Source organism: Oncorhynchus nerka, linkage group LG28 (assembly GCF_034236695.1).
Source record: "Oncorhynchus nerka isolate Pitt River linkage group LG28, Oner_Uvic_2.0, whole genome shotgun sequence".
In the NCBI taxonomy this organism is placed as follows: Eukaryota; Metazoa; Chordata; class Actinopteri; order Salmoniformes; family Salmonidae; genus Oncorhynchus; species Oncorhynchus nerka.
Window position 1 is genome coordinate 79808936 of NC_088423.1, and position 17384 is coordinate 79826319.

At 41.5% G+C, this 17384-nt stretch overlaps 2 protein-coding genes across 5 annotated transcripts; both read left to right on the forward strand.

Moving 5' to 3' along the window:
* The first annotated feature begins 457 nt into the window (after positions 1-457).
* Positions 458-10627, forward strand: LOC115113741 (zinc finger protein 143-like). Of its 4 annotated transcripts, none has more exons than XM_065013159.1 (15): positions 458-830; positions 1647-1759; positions 1893-1982; positions 2216-2311; positions 2485-2610; positions 3297-3490; positions 3614-3868; positions 3991-4066; positions 4303-4428; positions 4621-4800; positions 4913-5140; positions 5947-6086; positions 8863-9018; positions 9391-9492; positions 10158-10627. In XM_065013159.1, exons 2-15 carry the CDS (start codon positions 1654-1656, stop codon positions 10236-10238), a joined length of 1956 nt encoding a protein of 651 aa, XP_064869231.1. In that variant the 5' UTR covers positions 458-830; positions 1647-1653; the 3' UTR covers positions 10239-10627. The 4 variants fall into 4 exon arrangements, with proteins under 4 accessions (XP_064869231.1, XP_064869230.1, XP_029497556.1 ...); XM_029641696.2 differs by lacking the exon at positions 458-830 and having other exon boundaries at positions 853-1759; positions 3614-3679; positions 3755-3868; XM_029641697.2 differs by lacking the exon at positions 458-830 and having other exon boundaries at positions 853-1759; positions 2228-2311; positions 3614-3679; positions 3755-3868.
* Positions 10628-11177: 550 nt separating this feature from the next.
* Positions 11178-17027, forward strand: LOC115113742 (wee1-like protein kinase 1-A). Its single transcript, XM_029641700.2, has 10 exons — positions 11178-12096; positions 12400-12617; positions 13143-13209; positions 13883-14055; positions 14170-14438; positions 14531-14620; positions 14740-14825; positions 14909-15079; positions 15295-15440; positions 15669-17027. Exons 1-10 carry the CDS (start codon positions 11629-11631, stop codon positions 15820-15822), a joined length of 1842 nt encoding a protein of 613 aa, XP_029497560.2. The 5' UTR covers positions 11178-11628; the 3' UTR covers positions 15823-17027.
* Positions 17028-17384: the final 357 nt, after the last annotated feature.

The window sequence follows — 17384 nt, forward strand, 5'->3', positions numbered from 1 at the left end:
AGTAATTTGATTTTGAGCCTATTTCGGGTGGTTGTATACTCTTTCAGATCAGGTGAAGTGTAATCTATTTGGAACTATGCAGCCAGCTAATTCTAGTTCCATTTGCTACTATGGGTTAGAGGGGTGTCTTGTCCTCCTTGGCTAGCGTTGATTACTCCCACTAGTATAGCTTTACAGTGTACATTATCAGTGACCGATATGACTGCATTTACTGCGCAGCACGATATAGACGAACTAGAACGTGGCCGTAAACTTGCTTCAAACTGCGTATCGTTTTCCTGGATCTGGGTAGTTTCATTTAACAGACACTGCTGGCTAATGTCAATGTATATAAAATGCATTACAAATACCGTGGAGTTTTATTCAACTGCATTGCCCACATTACCTCGCTCGACCTCTATGCTACCATGAGGCTTTGCGGTTCCAAAATGGCTGTTTCCAATTTCGAAAACGTTTTTTTGGATTATATTTGTTTCTTGTGCTGAACGAACAGCACTAATATGACGTATAGTAACATATGTGAGGTTAAATATTGGATTGGAAATCGTTTGAATTTACTTGCAAAGTTAAGCGGTCGCAATTGTGATCCAGAATGGAGTATGGAACGTACCCCAAAAGTAGAATGAGAAGAATTAATGGGAATGGGAGGTCACTAGTCAATGATTGAAATTTGAACCAATGAGATTACTAGAAGCTTGCGTGACTGAAATATTGGCCAATCATCGGGCCAAGAGCTATCTTTGTACATGTTCCAGGGTGCGCGCACAGGAGAACATTTCCTGCCCTGATGCATGGTGGTCGAACCGAAGGGATTGTTGGAAATTTTAGAGGTTCGTATAAATGTGGTTTTACCCAGTGTGCCTTTCTACAGCCATATCCAGTTTGGGAGACGGGAGGAGATATCTGTGCTCGCCGTTTGATATGAGAAATATACTCCATTAAATCATAGTTTAAATAATGTATTGTCTAAAAAAAATATAGATATTATTCGCTAGCCCACATGCTAATTAGCACTAGCAAATGATTTGTCCGCGCTCTTCACACTAACGTTACCAACTGCTGCCTGCTAACTAGCAGTTCGTTTAACATGCTTATTTATAAACTCGATTCTCATTGACTGTTTCTTTAGCTAACTAACTTGCGTTTTCTCAACATTTGCTAGTAGATACATGAATCACGAACAAGTTAGCTAACCGACATTCGGTGATCAATTCACTAACGCTAATTGAACAAAAACTGTTCTCAGCTAACGCTAGTTAATATAGTTAGCTATGTATAGGTAACAAATATACCAATCACATTTATAGTTGATACGGTAACGTTATGTCTGACACAGCTAGCTGAAGCTGCACTGTTGACTGCCCTATCAAGTTCCATCCAACTTGGCAACAACATGAACTGTTGAATCTGCGCTGCTCATATCAACTGTTGTACAACATGTCAGCTGGACGTTTGATTTGTATTATTAATGTACATATGATCTAATAATGCAACAGACCCTGCTATCCAATTAAATAAAGTGGGTCTAGTCGGATCCATAAATTAACTTTGTGCGTCTGACTACAAGAGTTGTATGGAAAGTGACTGACTGCACCGAATGCAGCCACACACTGAATTTAACGTATGTGTGTGTGTTCGTCTGGCAGAGCGACAATGCTGTTGGCTCAGATTAACCGGGACTCCCAGGGCATTGCAGAGTTCCAAAATTTAGGTGGAGACACTCAGCAGGTCACCCTCTGTTTGGCAGAGGCTGTTTCAGGTGAGTTCATCCATGCCTTTCCATTATCGGTGGGGATTCTGCCAAGTTTCCAGCAAAGCAAAAAGTTACTTACACATGCTGTTATACATTTAGAGCCCGTTTTTTTCTCCCTTGTGTCATTTGTGTTCAAAAGATGGCGATCAAATGGACATGGACACTGTGAGTTTACAGGCTGTGACCCTTGCAGATGGCTCTACAGCTTACATACAGCACAACCCTAAAGGTAACTCACATCTCAATAATCTCCATAAACATACAGTAATGGAAAGTGGCCACGAAGGTATTGGCTTGACTAACAGTGAACACTACCCCTTAAAGTAACCCCCAAACGGTCTGACCATGTAGAAAGAGTTGATAACCTTGCTTGGCCAAGTCATGGCAGATTTCTTCTTTCTATTGATTATTATCATGATTTAGTCCATTATTTGATGAGAGCAGTCTGATTGAAGAGTGCAGTCTCCATTTCAGATGGCAAGTTCATGGATGGACAGGTCATTCAGCTGGAGGATGGATCTACTGCATATGTCCAACATGTATCAATGCCAAGAGCAGGTCTGTTGTCCTCTTAGCAATGTTAATTATTGCTGTGTTTTAATGAATCATTGCTTATTTTGTTTTTAATTTAGGCATTTTGCTTATTCATGTCACTATTCACTTTAAGATTAAACTGTATTGTGGTAGGAAAAGTAATATAATATCAATATTTCCCCATTTTTACTTATCAGAGGAGGTCAACAGATGGACAGGATCCCCTTTGTGTGATGTAATTGGAGGAGATGGTCTGAGACTTGAGGATGGTCAGGCTGTGCAGCTGGAAGATGGCACAACAGCTTACATCCACACACCAAAAGGTTTGTCTCAATCTTAAAGCGGCAGGGTAGCCTAGTGGTTAGAGCGTTGGACTAGTAACCGAAAGGTTGCAAGTTCGAATCCCCGAGCTGACAAGGTCATTCTGCCCCTGAACAGGCAGTTAACCCACTGTTCCTAGGCCGTCATTGAAAATAAGAATTTGTTCTTAACTGACTTGCCTAGTTAAATAAAGGTAAAATTAAAAAAGCTGCAACATGTAGCCTTTTGGGTGACCTGACCAAATTCACATCGAGATGGGAGTCATAGATCTGTCAGTTCTCATTGAAAGCCTAATAAGTGGTAAATATGCACTTTGTCTATGCTTCCTGATCTTAAGTTTAGTTTTTGCATCTTTTACTTTCGGTTTTGTACACATGCTTCAAACAGCTGAAAATACAATATTTTTGGTTATTGAAAATATATTTCAAAGATTAAGATGGTACAGTGATTCTCTACATTGCTTGTTTTATCACAAACTGAAATTAAGCAAATGTAATAATTTTAGCAACTAGGAAATGCTGGAGTGATTTCTGCATATTGCATCTTTTTAAGATTGTTGTAATCGCTTTGTCAATAAATGTGTTTTTTCCCAGTGTTTAAATATTTGAGGAGAAATTTGAATGGGTAAATTTAAAATTAAAATAACTTTTTGCAGAGGGTACTAAATTAAAATGAAACTCCCTCACAGATACATATGACCAGAATACCCTGCAGGCTGTTCAGCTGGAGGATGGCACCACAGCTTACATCCAGCACACAGTACAGATGCCCCAAACCAACACCATCCTGGCCATCCAGGCAGATGGAACAGTGTCAGACCTGAACGCTGATGGAACCCTCGACCAAGAGACCATCAACGTGCTGGAACAATACACCGCTAAGGTAGTTTGCTATTGACATTGTATCTTAACAGCTCATCAACTCAGGTTATTTGAAAATTGCATATACTGCTATCTGTGTTTGAGGTAAAATGGTCACTGGTTATTTCCCCCTTTGTTTTCTCAGGTGGAAGCTGATGATGTCAACTCCGTACTGATGAGAGCTGAGCAAGATTGTGGTGTGCAGATGCAGGTACTATACTTCTCATGTTTATCTATGTCATATCATATTTACCACCAGCTTACATTGGATACATATTTCTTTCAGATTGTGCTTCAAAGGCAGAGTGGTCGTAGTTCTAGGGAGCAGTCGACAGAGAAATCTTTCCGCTGTGACTATGAGGGCTGTGGGAAACTCTACACAACCGCACACCATCTGAAGGTAAAGCACACTCACTCTCTGAAGACGATTTGGGTTCTTGAATGTAGAATGAGTCAGACTCAACTGGTCCAAATGACTAATCTGTTAATCTTGTTTGATTTGCTCTTTTCTGCCCTCTGCAGGTACATGAGAGGTACCACACAGGTGACCGGCCATATCTGTGTGATCATCTGGGCTGTGGAAAGAAGTTTGCTACAGGTAATGAACGACCTTCAGACTAATGCAAAGGTCCATAATCCTTTGAGATATGAAGCGGAGGGGCTCTCGGCATAAGTCACAGTAACATTGTTGTTTAAATGCCTAAGGAGATACCAGTTTCCTCAGTTTGAACAATTCCTCATTATCTGAACAATGTCGGTCAGTGTGACTGTGATCCTTAAACGTACAGCGCATGTTTCCAACTCGGCAAAATGTGTTTGTTTTTTCCCCAAAAGGGTATGGTCTGAAAAGCCACATCAGGACACACACTGGTGAGAAGCCTTATCGCTGCCAGGAAGTGCACTGTGCAAAGTCGTTCAAGACGTCAGGTGACCTCCAAAAGCACATCAGAACCCACACAGGTACAAAACTTGTCCAGAGTCAGACTTATACCTAATCTTATCCCTACACATGCAATCTACAGTGTACAACTATTTTATTTTTTTTGTCCTCGGATTTGGATTAGAAATCATGTGATCATGCTGTTTATAAATAATCTCAACCATGAACTTGAAGAGGTCTTGAACAAGCTCATCATCCCCGCTGTACTATAGGAGAGAAGCCATTCATGTGCCCATTTGAGGGGTGCGGGAGATCGTTTACTACCTCTAACATCAGGAAGGTGCACATTCGCACACACACAGGGGAGAGGCCTTACTACTGTGCAGAGCCTGGCTGTGGGCGAGCTTTCGCCAGTGCCACCAACTATAAGAACCACGTGAGGATCCACACAGGTATGTAGTCCTTATGTTTTTCTTTATGTTAAAAGTCACACAACAACATTATTCAGTCCTTTTGTAGTGTGGCCTTTTTACAGTTTGATTAATGAAATGGATGTATTTACAGGAGAGAAGCCTTATGTATGCACAGTCCCAGGCTGTGACAAGCGGTTCACAGAGTACTCCAGCCTTTACAAACACCACGTTGTCCACACACCATGCAAGCCCTACAACTGCAACCACTGTGGGAAGACCTACAAGCAGATCTCTACCCTGGCCATGCACAAACGCACAGCGCATAACGTCACAGAGCCCATTGAGGAAGAGCAGGAGGCCTACTACGAACCCCCTACAGGTCAGGCATGGAAGTCAACACCACCTTACACAGATGTATTAGTCATCAATGGATGACTTCATCTTATTTGTCTTTCCTCTCCTCTGTTTTTTGGGGAGGAGGAAAAAAAAGAACCCAACCTATGTGTACGAAGGTGTAACTAGTGGTGACCTAATAACCATAAACATACATGTAACTGCCAAAACAAAGGAAACGCCAACATAGTGTCGTAATAGGACGTTGGGCCGCCAGAACCGCTTCAATGCGCCTTGGCATACAAGTGTCTGGAACTCATTTTGAAGGATATGACACCTTTCTTCCATGAGAAATTCCATAATTTGGTGTTTTGTTGATGGTGATGGAAAATGCTTTCTCAGGTGCCGCTCCAGAATCTCCTATAAGTTTACAATTTGATTGAGATCTGGAGACTGAGACACACTTTAAACCCCCTATGCTCCTTTGAGACCCCTCTTTCAAAGTCACTGAGTATTCTTCTAGCTATGGTAGCCAAAGTAATGAGCATCTGGGCATTTTAATACATGACCCCTAAGCATGATGGGATTGCTTATTTAACTCAAGAACCACACCTTTGTGGAAGAACCTGCTTTCAATATACTGTGTCCCCCTAATTTACTCAAGCGTTTGCTTTTATCTTGGCAGTTACCTGTAGATTACCTCTGAAGTCTGACGTATACCTCTGTTTAAAGGTTGACTCTTGATGAATCACTGACTGCTGTTATGCCCTTATTAGGACTGCAACCAGAGTAATGACTGAGTCACGAGACGATAATTGAGAAATGTCATTGTTGTTATTCCATGTGATTCAGAGGCCATCGATGATCCCTCAGTGAATTTTGCCCCGGTTGAGGAGGAGGAAGAGGAGTCCTGTTCGGAACAGATGACTGAGACTGAGGCCATTGGTCAGCAGCATGTGCAGCTCATAACACACCCGGATGGAACTCAACAGGTTAGTATAAAATAAATGGAGTCTTCACACTCATTTAATTTTTTTATTTCACCGGAAGTGTACCACACCCATATTTATAGACATAGGACAAGCATCAATTAGAGCAGTCTATACATATTTAAGTTGAAAGGGGATATTTGTTGTGTGTGTGTGTGTACACACACACATATACTGTGCATTTGGAAAGTATTCAGACCCCTTGACTTTTTCCACATTTTGTTACGTTACAGCCTTGTTCTAAAATAGATTATAGGTTTTTTGTCTCATCAATCTACACACAATACCCCATAATGATAAAGCAAAAACTTGTTTTTAGAAAAACAACTGATATATTCCATTTACATAAATATTCATACCCTTTACTCAGTTGTTGAAGCACCTTTGGCAGTGATTATAGCCTTGAGTCTTAAGTATGACACTACAAACTTGGCACACCTGTATTTGGGGAGTTTCTTCCAGTTCTACTCTGCAGATCCTCTCAAGTGCTGTCAGGTTGGATGGGGTGCGTTGCTGTACAGCTATTTTCAGGTCTCCAGAGATGTTCGATTGGGTTCAAGTCCGGGCTCTGGCTGGGCCACTCAAGGACATTCAGAGACTCCTGAGTTGTCTTGGCTGTGTGCTAAGGGTTGTTGGAAGATTAACTATTTTTTTTAAATTTTATTTAACTAGGTAAGTCAGTTAAGAACAAGTTCTTATTCACAATGACGGCCAAACCCTAACCCGGATGATGCGGGGCCACTTGTGCATTGCCCTATGGGACTCCCAATCACCGCCGGTTGTGATACAGGCTGGAAACGAAACAGGGTCTGCAGTGACGCCTCTAGCACTGAGATGCAGTGCCATAGACCGCTGAGCCACTTGGCAGCCCTGGGGCAGGTTTTCATCAAGGATCTCTCTGTACTTTGCTCGGTTCACCTTCGCCTCGATCCTGACTTGTCTCCCAGGCCATGCCGCTAAAAAACATGCCCACAGCATGATGCTGCCACCACTATGCTTCACCGTAGGGATGGTGCCAGGTTTCTTCCAGACGTGACACTTGGCATTCAGGTCCAAGAGTTCAATCTTGATTTCATTGAGAGTATTTCAGTGCCTTTTGGCGAGCTCCAAGCGGGCTGTCATGTGTCTGTTCCTGAAGAGTGGCTTCTGTCTGGCCACTCTACCATGAAGGCCTGATTGGTGGAGTGCTGCAGAGATGGTTGTCCCTCTGAAAGGTTCTCCCATCTCTACAGAGGAACTTTAGAGCTCTGTCAGTGGCCATCAGGTTCTTGGTCATCCCCCCCATACCAAGGCCATTCTCCCCCGATTGCTCAGGAAGAGTCTTGGTGGTTCCAAACTTCACCCATTTAAGAATTATGGAGGCCACTGTGTTCTTTGGGACCTTCAATGCTGCAGAAATGTTTAGGTACCCTTCCCCAGATCTGTGCTACGGCACAATCCTGTCTCGGAGCTCTACGGACAATTCCTTCTACCTCATGGCTTGGTTTTTGCTCTGACATGCACTGTCAACTGTGGGACCTTATATATAGACAGGTGTGTGCCTTTCCGTATCATGTCAAATCAATTGAATTTACCACAGGTGGACTTCAGTCAAGTCATAGAAACATCTCAAGGGTGATCAATGGAAACAGGAAGCACCTGAGCTCAATTTCAAGTCACATAGCAAAGGGTCTGAATACTTATAAGGTATTTCTGTTATTTTTTTATAAATTTGCAAACATTTTAAAACCTGTTTTCGCTTTGTCATTATGGGGAATTGTATGTAGGTTGTTTAGGATCATTTTTTAAAATCCATTTTAGAATAGGGCTGTAAACGTAACAAAAGTGTGGAAAAGTCGAGGGGTCTGAATACTTTCCGAAGGCACTGTATATATATATATATATTTATTGATTGAATATTATAACTGTAGACATTTATATCAGGTAGACAAAACGTATGTTAATACCCAACAGTAGTTGTCATAATAAAAAATAAATCAGATGGCGTTCACAGGAAATGCTTATGCGTGTGCAGGCTCTATTTATTTTATACCTAGTTTTTTCGGGCCTGCACCCTGTTGAGAGATGTGCATTTGATCACACTTCACTACCCAACAGGTTAGCAAATACTAAACTAGAATGAGCATATTCATTCTATTTCTATGTTACCACTCTTAATTAATGTCTCAACAACCCCATTTATCCCCCTACATCTGCACACCTCTATATCCATGGCACCATACACTGGGTATGTTTACATGCACGCTAATAACTAAATATGAAACTGATTATGACAGAGGGCCAAGTATAGCATTAGTCGTGTAAACACCTAACTATGCTTATCTTAATCGGTGTATGGTCATAATCGAAATAAGCATATGCAAATTAAAACACCTGGTTTTGAAATGATTAGGACATGTAAACAGCTCAATCGGCATTCTAGCAATGCATTTGATCTGCGCATGTGCCAGTACTGCAAGCCTCTCTTATGCGCGAGTGAAGTGAGTTTGGAAAAACTGAAAGTATGCATCTTAAATAGTTTTCACATATAAACACTATCCATTGAGTGTACACAACATTAAGAACACCTTCCTACTATTGAGTTTCACCCAGAACAGCCTCAATTCGTTGGGCATGGACTGTACAAGGTGTCGAAAGTATTCCACAGGGATGCTGACCCATGTTGACTCCAGTGCTTCCCACAGAAGAATGATTTGTGTAGCTGTACAATGTTTCATAGAGGGCAAATGGTAAGATTTATAGTGTATGATTAAAATGTTACATGCCTTTTCATTCCCAGGTCAGTATCTCCCAGGCTGACATGCAGGCATTGGGAAATACAATTACCATGGTAACCAGTGATGGCACCACCTTCACGGTTCCTTCCCATGAAATGCTTAATGCAGATGGAACACATTCAGTCACCATGGTAGCAGCAGATGGTACAGAAGAGCAGGTGAGTTTTACTAAAACTTTACCACCATGATCTGAAATCCCCAAATGTGTACCTGTGCTTCTACACCTGCATTGCTTGCTGTTTGGGGTTTTAGGCTGGGTTTCTGTACAGCACTTTGAGATATCAGCTGATGTATGAAGGGCTTTATAAAAATGGATTTGATTTGGAATTTTATTTGATTTAGTTCTGTTTGATACCTTAACAGTGACAGAACTAGAATGATGACTAGTGATTCTATTTCTATCAACACACCCACAGCAAACACCAATAGAACTGGGTACTTTCCACTTAAAGGGCAAAACCCCCTCTTCAGACTTGTGATGCGTTTTGGACTTCAGGTCTTAATACATTTTGGACCTCTTTCCCCCCCAGGTGGCCATTGATTTGGCCTCATTTCAGGGCATGCAGACAGAGGAGGGGGTTCACCCTGTCACTCTGTTAGCCACCTCAAACGGCACACAGATCGCTGTCCAGGTAGGGGACTCCCTTTGACACAAAACACCAAATATTGTAACATTAAGAGACAAGCAGGGCACACAATATATTCCCATTGGATGCTGAGAAGCATAACGAGTTCAAATGACACTGCAGTAGCTTTAACAAACAGCTGTTTGTTAGCCTAACTCACTGTACTTATAAAGAAGTACAGTGCATTCTATTGTAGTCACTGAGCTGGCCTACAGCAGTGTGAATCTGAGATCATTGACCATCACTAAGGGTCCTATTCAGTCTTGAGGTACACGTGTTTTAGGAACTCTGCACCACTCCTGTCTATTCCAGACTGCTGACTATTCCTGACAAATCTGTTGGTAAATAGAAACAATAACATTCAGTGTGTTGGTATTCAACGATCACATCAGTCATTCCATTGTGATGTTAATACAAGGTATTTTAAGTAAATAAGGTTATTCTTGACTCATCCCTGTAGACTCCACCCAGTCAGTCTGCTATGTAGGTTTGCTTCCCTTTGACGCCTACATGAGCTACTGTTTACTGCAATGGGAGGAGCCTTAGTTTTTAAACTAAAGTATATAATGACAAGATAATACAAAATATGTTACTTACACCTGATCACACCAATTTTGCATAAATAATATTATGTTTTCTCACTGTGTGATTTCAACCTTTGTGTTTCTTAGCTCAGTGAACAACCTTCACTCGAAGAAGCCATCAGGATAGCATCAAGAATACAACAAGGAGAGATGGGATTGGATGATTAGATTAGATAATCCTTTCAGTACTATGACTTCTATTGAAATATTTGATGAGAACAAGATCTATACATATTCTGCAGTTTTCTGACTCAAGGGTATTGTTCTTAAATCAAACGTGAAATTCTTTATTAAGATTTGTAAATAGACATTTTGATATGGCTGCACAGAGTCTGTAATGCTGAAACATCCATGAGTAAGATGTGTGTTGCTGCATGAATGAGTTATAGAAATGTAATGTGTTTTTGGACTTTTTGTACTATTTTTCCATGTGTGAATATTGTATTCTGTGTATATACAGTAAATAGCCAATGTTTTGAATCCAGCATATATTTTAACTTTGAATATGTACAAATAATGGATACACATTGGTTGTTAAATAAAGCAGTACAATTCTATATATTTTCACTAATTGTTTTTGTTATAATGTTGTGGATTTATAATCTGAAATCTACTTGATTACTTTTGAAACAGGATATTGTTTAGTATTTAATTTATTTGTATGTGTAAGACCCAGTATATTTGTTTATAGCAAGTGCTTAAAATGTCTCTACCACATATTTACGTCATCAGCTCATACTATTATATGAGCTGCTGGACAATTCTTATCAATTTAAGATTTTGGGGAATATTGGCTTTTTGTTAAATACTTAATGATATACTAAGAAGCCATTTCAGAAAGCATCAGTGTCTCTTGTGAATGCTAGAAGATTAGGTTGAGAAGATCAAGGGCAATGAATTACAATACAGAACAATGGGGACTAATGTTGCGGACAAATTCATTAAAAGCGTCAAAGGATAATAAATTTAAAAAAATTAAGATCCAAGGATTCAATTCGCGCCAAAGTGACGTGCATGTCAAAAGTTCAATTAGTGACGTAAAACTACGCTTCGAAGGATGTAACGCCCGCGTTTCAAACTTCAGGAATGTGTTCTCATTGGCTGAAGATTGGAATCTTTTTATTTTTTAGATTGGAATAATTCTGCCAACGGTCGCGGGAAGCGCAGCAGTGTTGTCAGAACAAATTGTGACAATATTTCGGGTAAACAAATAGTCGACTGGAGTATTTTCACAGCTAGACACGTACTAAACTCGTTTTTATGTAGTAAATAAGCGCTCAGCATAATATATCGTGTGTTTGCCGGTAAGGTGTGCTCCTCATGGGACGAAGATAACGCGTTACCGTGCTACTGTAGCTAGCTAACCGTTTTAACGTATTTGCAAAGTTAGTGAGCAAACGTTAGCTAATTTATTTAGCCACGTCATTTTGGATTACAAATTGACTCAAGATTGTAGCGCCATGGGCACACTGATGTCAAGTTACTCGGGATAATTTGAAACGATTTGGCTAACTAGCCACTTTTACATTATAGCCAACTTTACTGCGCCTGGGAAGTGATGAGTTTCAGTTGCCGAATGTTCGTCAGTACGTCCCCGAAGATGGGACCTATTCGACAGAGACTAGACTTCAACCAGAGTGACGGAGAGGACGATTTCAACAACAGCATTGGAGCCGAGTCGAGTCTCGCCGAAATGGACTCCCCAGTGCAATCGCCGAGACAGAACTCCTACTTAAACCAAGACGTCTGTAACAGCACCACGAAGACCGCTACCGCGGAGGATCGCACTGAACATTGGGATGAGGAGGGATTTGGATGTCTTTTCCCCCTAAAATCACCAGGGACTGACTTGATGAAGGGGTCACTTTCTCCGAGAAAAGGGGCCCGGCCCTACTACAACAGCTCGTCCCCGGAATTTTCCTACAATCAGGAGGATGGAAGCTCTCCCATTCCCGGTGGTCCCGACACACCGCCCCATAAAACCTTCAGAAAACTCCGGCTATTTGATGTCCCACACACACCTAAGGTTAACTACAGTAACATGTTGTTTTCAAATGATTCTATCAGATCCACAATGTAAGATCAAATTAACTTTTTAAAGTTTTCAGCCAGAGATAACCAGCACTGACTATTTCTGTCTTCAACATGTTTGAACATGAGAAGACATAGTTTGATTATATTACCATGTGTTACAGGCAATGGGATAGATGAGTTTACTCTGAGTCATTGATCTCCTTGTGACTTGTTTTCAATATTTGTATTCATATGACCCTCACCAACTATACACATGTTATTCTTATCTCATGGAATGTTTTGTTTTCCCTTTCAGAGTCTGTTGTCCAGAGCCAGGGCAGTGGCCATAGGATCCACAGTCTGCCGGGTAGGAGTAGGTGTCAACATGAATGGGGACTCAACAGGCAGACCACACACAGACAGCAGGAGTAGACCGGCACCCATGATCAACATCAATCCATTCACCCCTGACTCATTACTGATCCAGAGAGCAACGTTACAAAGGAACAACCGAAAGAGATCACAGAGGAATGAGTAAGAGAAGCACCTTATACTGATGTCATTATTTACCAGGTGTTACATTAGGATTTTGTGGGTGTGGTGGAAGTGGGACTTGAGTTTCCTACGTCCTCAAACAAACTAAATTTCCCCTTTATTTTCTCCAATATCCTAAGGTAGTTGTGGAACTCTTGTCAGAACCATTTTATAAAACTCAAAAGTAGTTGCAGTTAGTGTTGTAAAGTAGATCATATTTTACTACTGTGCCACAACTCAAGTTTATTTTATGACTGTTGTGCAAAAAAAAAAAAGCATCTTAGAATTGGGAGATTCGTATTTCTGTCGGTGTAAATGGAGCATGGCCTATTCTTAGTTGACAATCGATTCCGACATGCTTCTAGATCTAGAGTGTGCATTAAATCAGTTGACTATTGCGTGCTTGTTGGCAGCAACCCAAAGCCACATGGTTACACTCACAATGTGCACTTGTAGGGATTGTCTGCCCTCCAGTGGTTGGAAGGTTATATAACACATTTTGTTTACTTTCCTTTGTCTCTAAAGCTCATGTGGAGAGGACATGGAAGCCAGTGATGCGGAGTGTGAAGAGGACATCATTCCACCATCAAAGGTACATTTTTGTAATCACAAATATACGTTTTACTTGTTATAGTTGTTTATGGCAACTGCTTCGGCCTCTGACCACAATGCACCACAGAGGGCAGTGTGTACGGCACAGTACATCACCGAGGCCAAGCTTCCTGCCATCCAGGACCTCTATACCAGGCGGTGTCAGGGAGGCCCTAAAAATTGTCAAAGACCCCAGCCTCCCTAGTCATAGACTGTTCTCTCTGCTACTGCGTGGTACCGGAGTCCAAGAGGCTTCTAAACCGCTTCTCCCCTCAAGCCAGAAGACTCATGAACATCTAATCAAATGGCTACCCAGACTATTTGGGTTGCCCCCCCCTCTACGCTGCTGCTACTCTGTTATTATCTATGTCTAGTCACTTTAACTCTACCTACATGTTCATATTACCTCGACACCGGTGTCCCCTGCACATTGACTCTGTACAGGTACCCTGTATATATCCCCGCTATTGTTATTTTCTGCTACTCTTTAATTATTTGTTCATATCTCTCACTTTGGGGGGGGTATTTTCTTAACTGCATTGTTGGTTAAGGGCTTGTACGTAAGTGTTTCACTGTAAGCTGTTGTATTCGGTGCATGTGACAAATAAAATTTGGTTTATTACACACACACTACTTTAGATAAGTGTATAAGCATCTCTGTCCTTTTCTTGCAGAGAATGACTCTTCTGGATAGCAACATGATGTCAAGATATGCCACAGAGTTTCATGAGCTGGAGAAGATAGGATCTGGGGAGTTTGGCTCTGTCTTCAAATGTGTGAAAAGACTCGATGGCTGCATCTATGCCATCAAACGCTCAAAGAAGCCCCTCGCTGGATCTGTAGACGAGTAAGAGAATCTCTTGGATTTTGAAAAGCTGACAATCCAAGTGTAAATTTAAACGCCTTGTTGACCTTAATGCTATGCCATTTTTGTGCTAATATTGTATTCTGTTTTCCTCAGACAGAATGCACTCCGGGAGGTGTATGCCCACGCGGTCTTGGGACAGCACCCCCATGTGGTGAGGTACTACTCTGCCTGGTCAGAGGACGACCACATGCTCATTCAGAATGAGTACTGTAACGGCGGCACACTGGCAGACGTGGTCTCAGAGAACTACAGAACCATGCGCTTCTTCTCTGAGCTGGACCTCAAGGACCTTCTCCTTCAGGTGGCCCGTGGACTGAAGTACATTCACTCCACCTCTCTGGTTCACATGGACATCAAGCCAAGTAAGTAGCTGCAAAGTTTTGCATACAGCTCAGCTATTGAAATCATTTAAAATATTTATGATTTAACACTTGCCGTGCTTTACTTTTCTCAGGCAACATCTTCTTATCCCGAAGGACTGTGGTGTGTGTCGATCAATTTGACGATGATGAAGGACCAAATACAAATGTTGTTTACAAAATAGGTACTTCAACAAAAAAAATCGAATAGAAAACATCATGCAAATGAAACAAGCTAATAATTGAGTGTAGTTGTCAACCAGGCAGATGGATTCTGATGTTTTTAAATTTATTTTTCCCTCAGGTGATCTTGGCCATGTGACCAGAATGGACAATCCTCAAGTTGAAGAAGGGGACAGCAGGTACCTGGCCAATGAAGTCTTACAAGAGGTAATTGGATAACTCCTCCCCATACCACCTCATTTGTTATCCAAAATCATGTGACGTAACAACTGAACCAATGTGTTTTTCAGGACTACAGAAACCTCACCAGGGCGGATATTTTTGCCCTTGCACTGACTGTGATCAGTGCCTCAGGAGCTGAACCACTCCCAACTAATGGTGACAAGTGGCATGACATCAGACAAGGAAAACTTCCTGCGATACCTCAAGTGCTCTCACAGGAATTCCCAAGTTTACTGAAAGTATGACTAGAAATGACCAGGGCTGCTTCCCAAATGGTACACTTTCCCTACATAGTGCGCATATTTGACCTGAGCCCTGGTCGAAAGTAGTGCACTATAAAGGGTTTAGGGTGCCATGTTGGATGCAGTGCTTCATTCTGTAATGGTGGTTTGTGTGCAGGACAAGCAGTAGTAATAATGTTTAATTAGTGGTATTAATGTATTGTGTGCTGCAGTTGATGATCCACCCTGACCCTGCCAGTAGGCCGTCTGCCTCTTCCCTCACCAAGCACCCCGTCCTCCTCACTGCCTCCCGCATGAGCGCTGACCAGCTCCGTGTGGAACTCAACGCAGAGAAGTTCAAAAATGCGCTACTGCAGAAGTACGTACCCTCTTCATATGTCATGTCTCAAGGCTTTCCTTCCTTTTTCATTTATCATATTGTAAGTAGGACTGTTATGGATAATACTACAATATAGTGTTTGTTTTGTGAAGAAATGATGTAATGCTACCTACTTTTTATTGATTCAGGAATCCATTTCAGATGCAATTACTATGTTCTTGGTAGTTATGAATGGCTTCTTTAACAATGTGTTTTTTCCTCGTGCAGGGAGCTGAAGAAGGCCCAGCAGGCCAAAGTAGCCGCAGAGGAGAAGGTTCTGATCTCTGATAGGGTCCTAACGCGCTCTACCCTTCAGTCCAGCAGGAGCTCCAGGCTCATCGGCAAGAAGATGAACCGCTCAGTCAGCCTGACTATCTACTGAGCGGGCCAACTGCCAACCCAAATGGGTATCCGACAGGGTCGTGTTCACTAGATGCGACATGGGGGGGTGGACAGGCCAAAACGGAGTGGGACTACCTGAAATTGTCCAATTAGACATGCTTATTTTTTTGTTGCAAAACTTTTTCCTACTGTGTGCTCTAATGAATACGACCCTGGTTGCACTCAACAGTGAACTGGGCAGGCCTCCCTAGGCAGACATGGAGAGATGGGCTTCAGAGTGTCAAAACCGACTGATAGTTCTTACTGTTTGGTACTTGGAAAGGGTTAGTTAGACCATGGACAAAAATTATTTGACTAAAGAGTGAAAGGGTTGTTACCTTCCCAAGCACTTGGCATTTTCTGACAGTTTGTATTAAATAACAAAGCCGATATTTGTTTTTAATGAAATGTGGGCGGATGCTAGAACACTCTGTAGCCAGTGTGAGGGTTTGGGATGGTGTGATACAAATTTGCACCGTAGTCTGTTATACCTGATGTCAGGTAGTGGAACTGGACCATTGACTAGGAATGATACAATGAGCACTTTGAACTTGCCTTATGTAAACTGTTTTGCTCAGTTGGTAGAGCATGGCCTTGTAATGCCAGGGTTGTGGGTTCGATTCTCACGGGGGACCAGTACGAAAAAAAAGTATGAAAGTGTATGCACTCACTACTGTAAGTCGCTCTGGGTAAGAGCGTCTGCTAGATCTAAAAATGCATACTGCTGCTATATATGTTGGTTTGTCTTGAACTGGAGGAGTTCAGTGAATTTATAAATTCCATTCAGATGTTTAGAATAGTTTCAGTAATCAATCTCTTCTTTAAAACATGGTGTTTCGATGTGTTGCATCTGTAATACATTTCCTATCTGAAGTTCATTATGTACTGAGTTGTGTACACTGATTGTTTAAGATGTTTTACTCATGTTAATTATTCATGATGAGTCATCCAATCTGTGTAATGGGTTGGTCGAAGTGGATCATTGTGTCAAGCCCCGGTGTCATTTATTTTATATATGATGCATAGAGCCACTGGACAATTGTTTTAGTAAAGTCAGTATTTTAAGCTTGCACCTAACATCGCGATTGTAGCATTATTGACTCATTTACATGTGTACATGTTTTACAACAATGTAGATTATTTTTACTGCTATTGGCGTCATGTTACTTGTTCCAATTTTAATAAATTCACTCCCGATAATATGGATGCCTTGGAACTGTCATGTTTGTGGATGGATGTTGCTGTAAACAAAAACAACTGGCACTACACATGGTAGTCTGGGAAAGACCGCGTTATCTAAGATAAATTAGAGATGGTGGTCTTTCAGATAATACAAACTTTGTTTCATAGTTTATTGTAAATTGATCGTCTGTACCATTACTTGTTCATTGTTGGGACATGTTTTTATTAAGCTATTATTTGTTGCCAATTGACCGTTTACTCATCACAATTGAATACTGATGAAAGCTTCACAACTATGCGCTATGTAGAGCCCACACTCATTGGGTGATACGGTGTCAGTTTCCTGCTTCGACACTCGATCACGTGACTGTCTTATGTGTC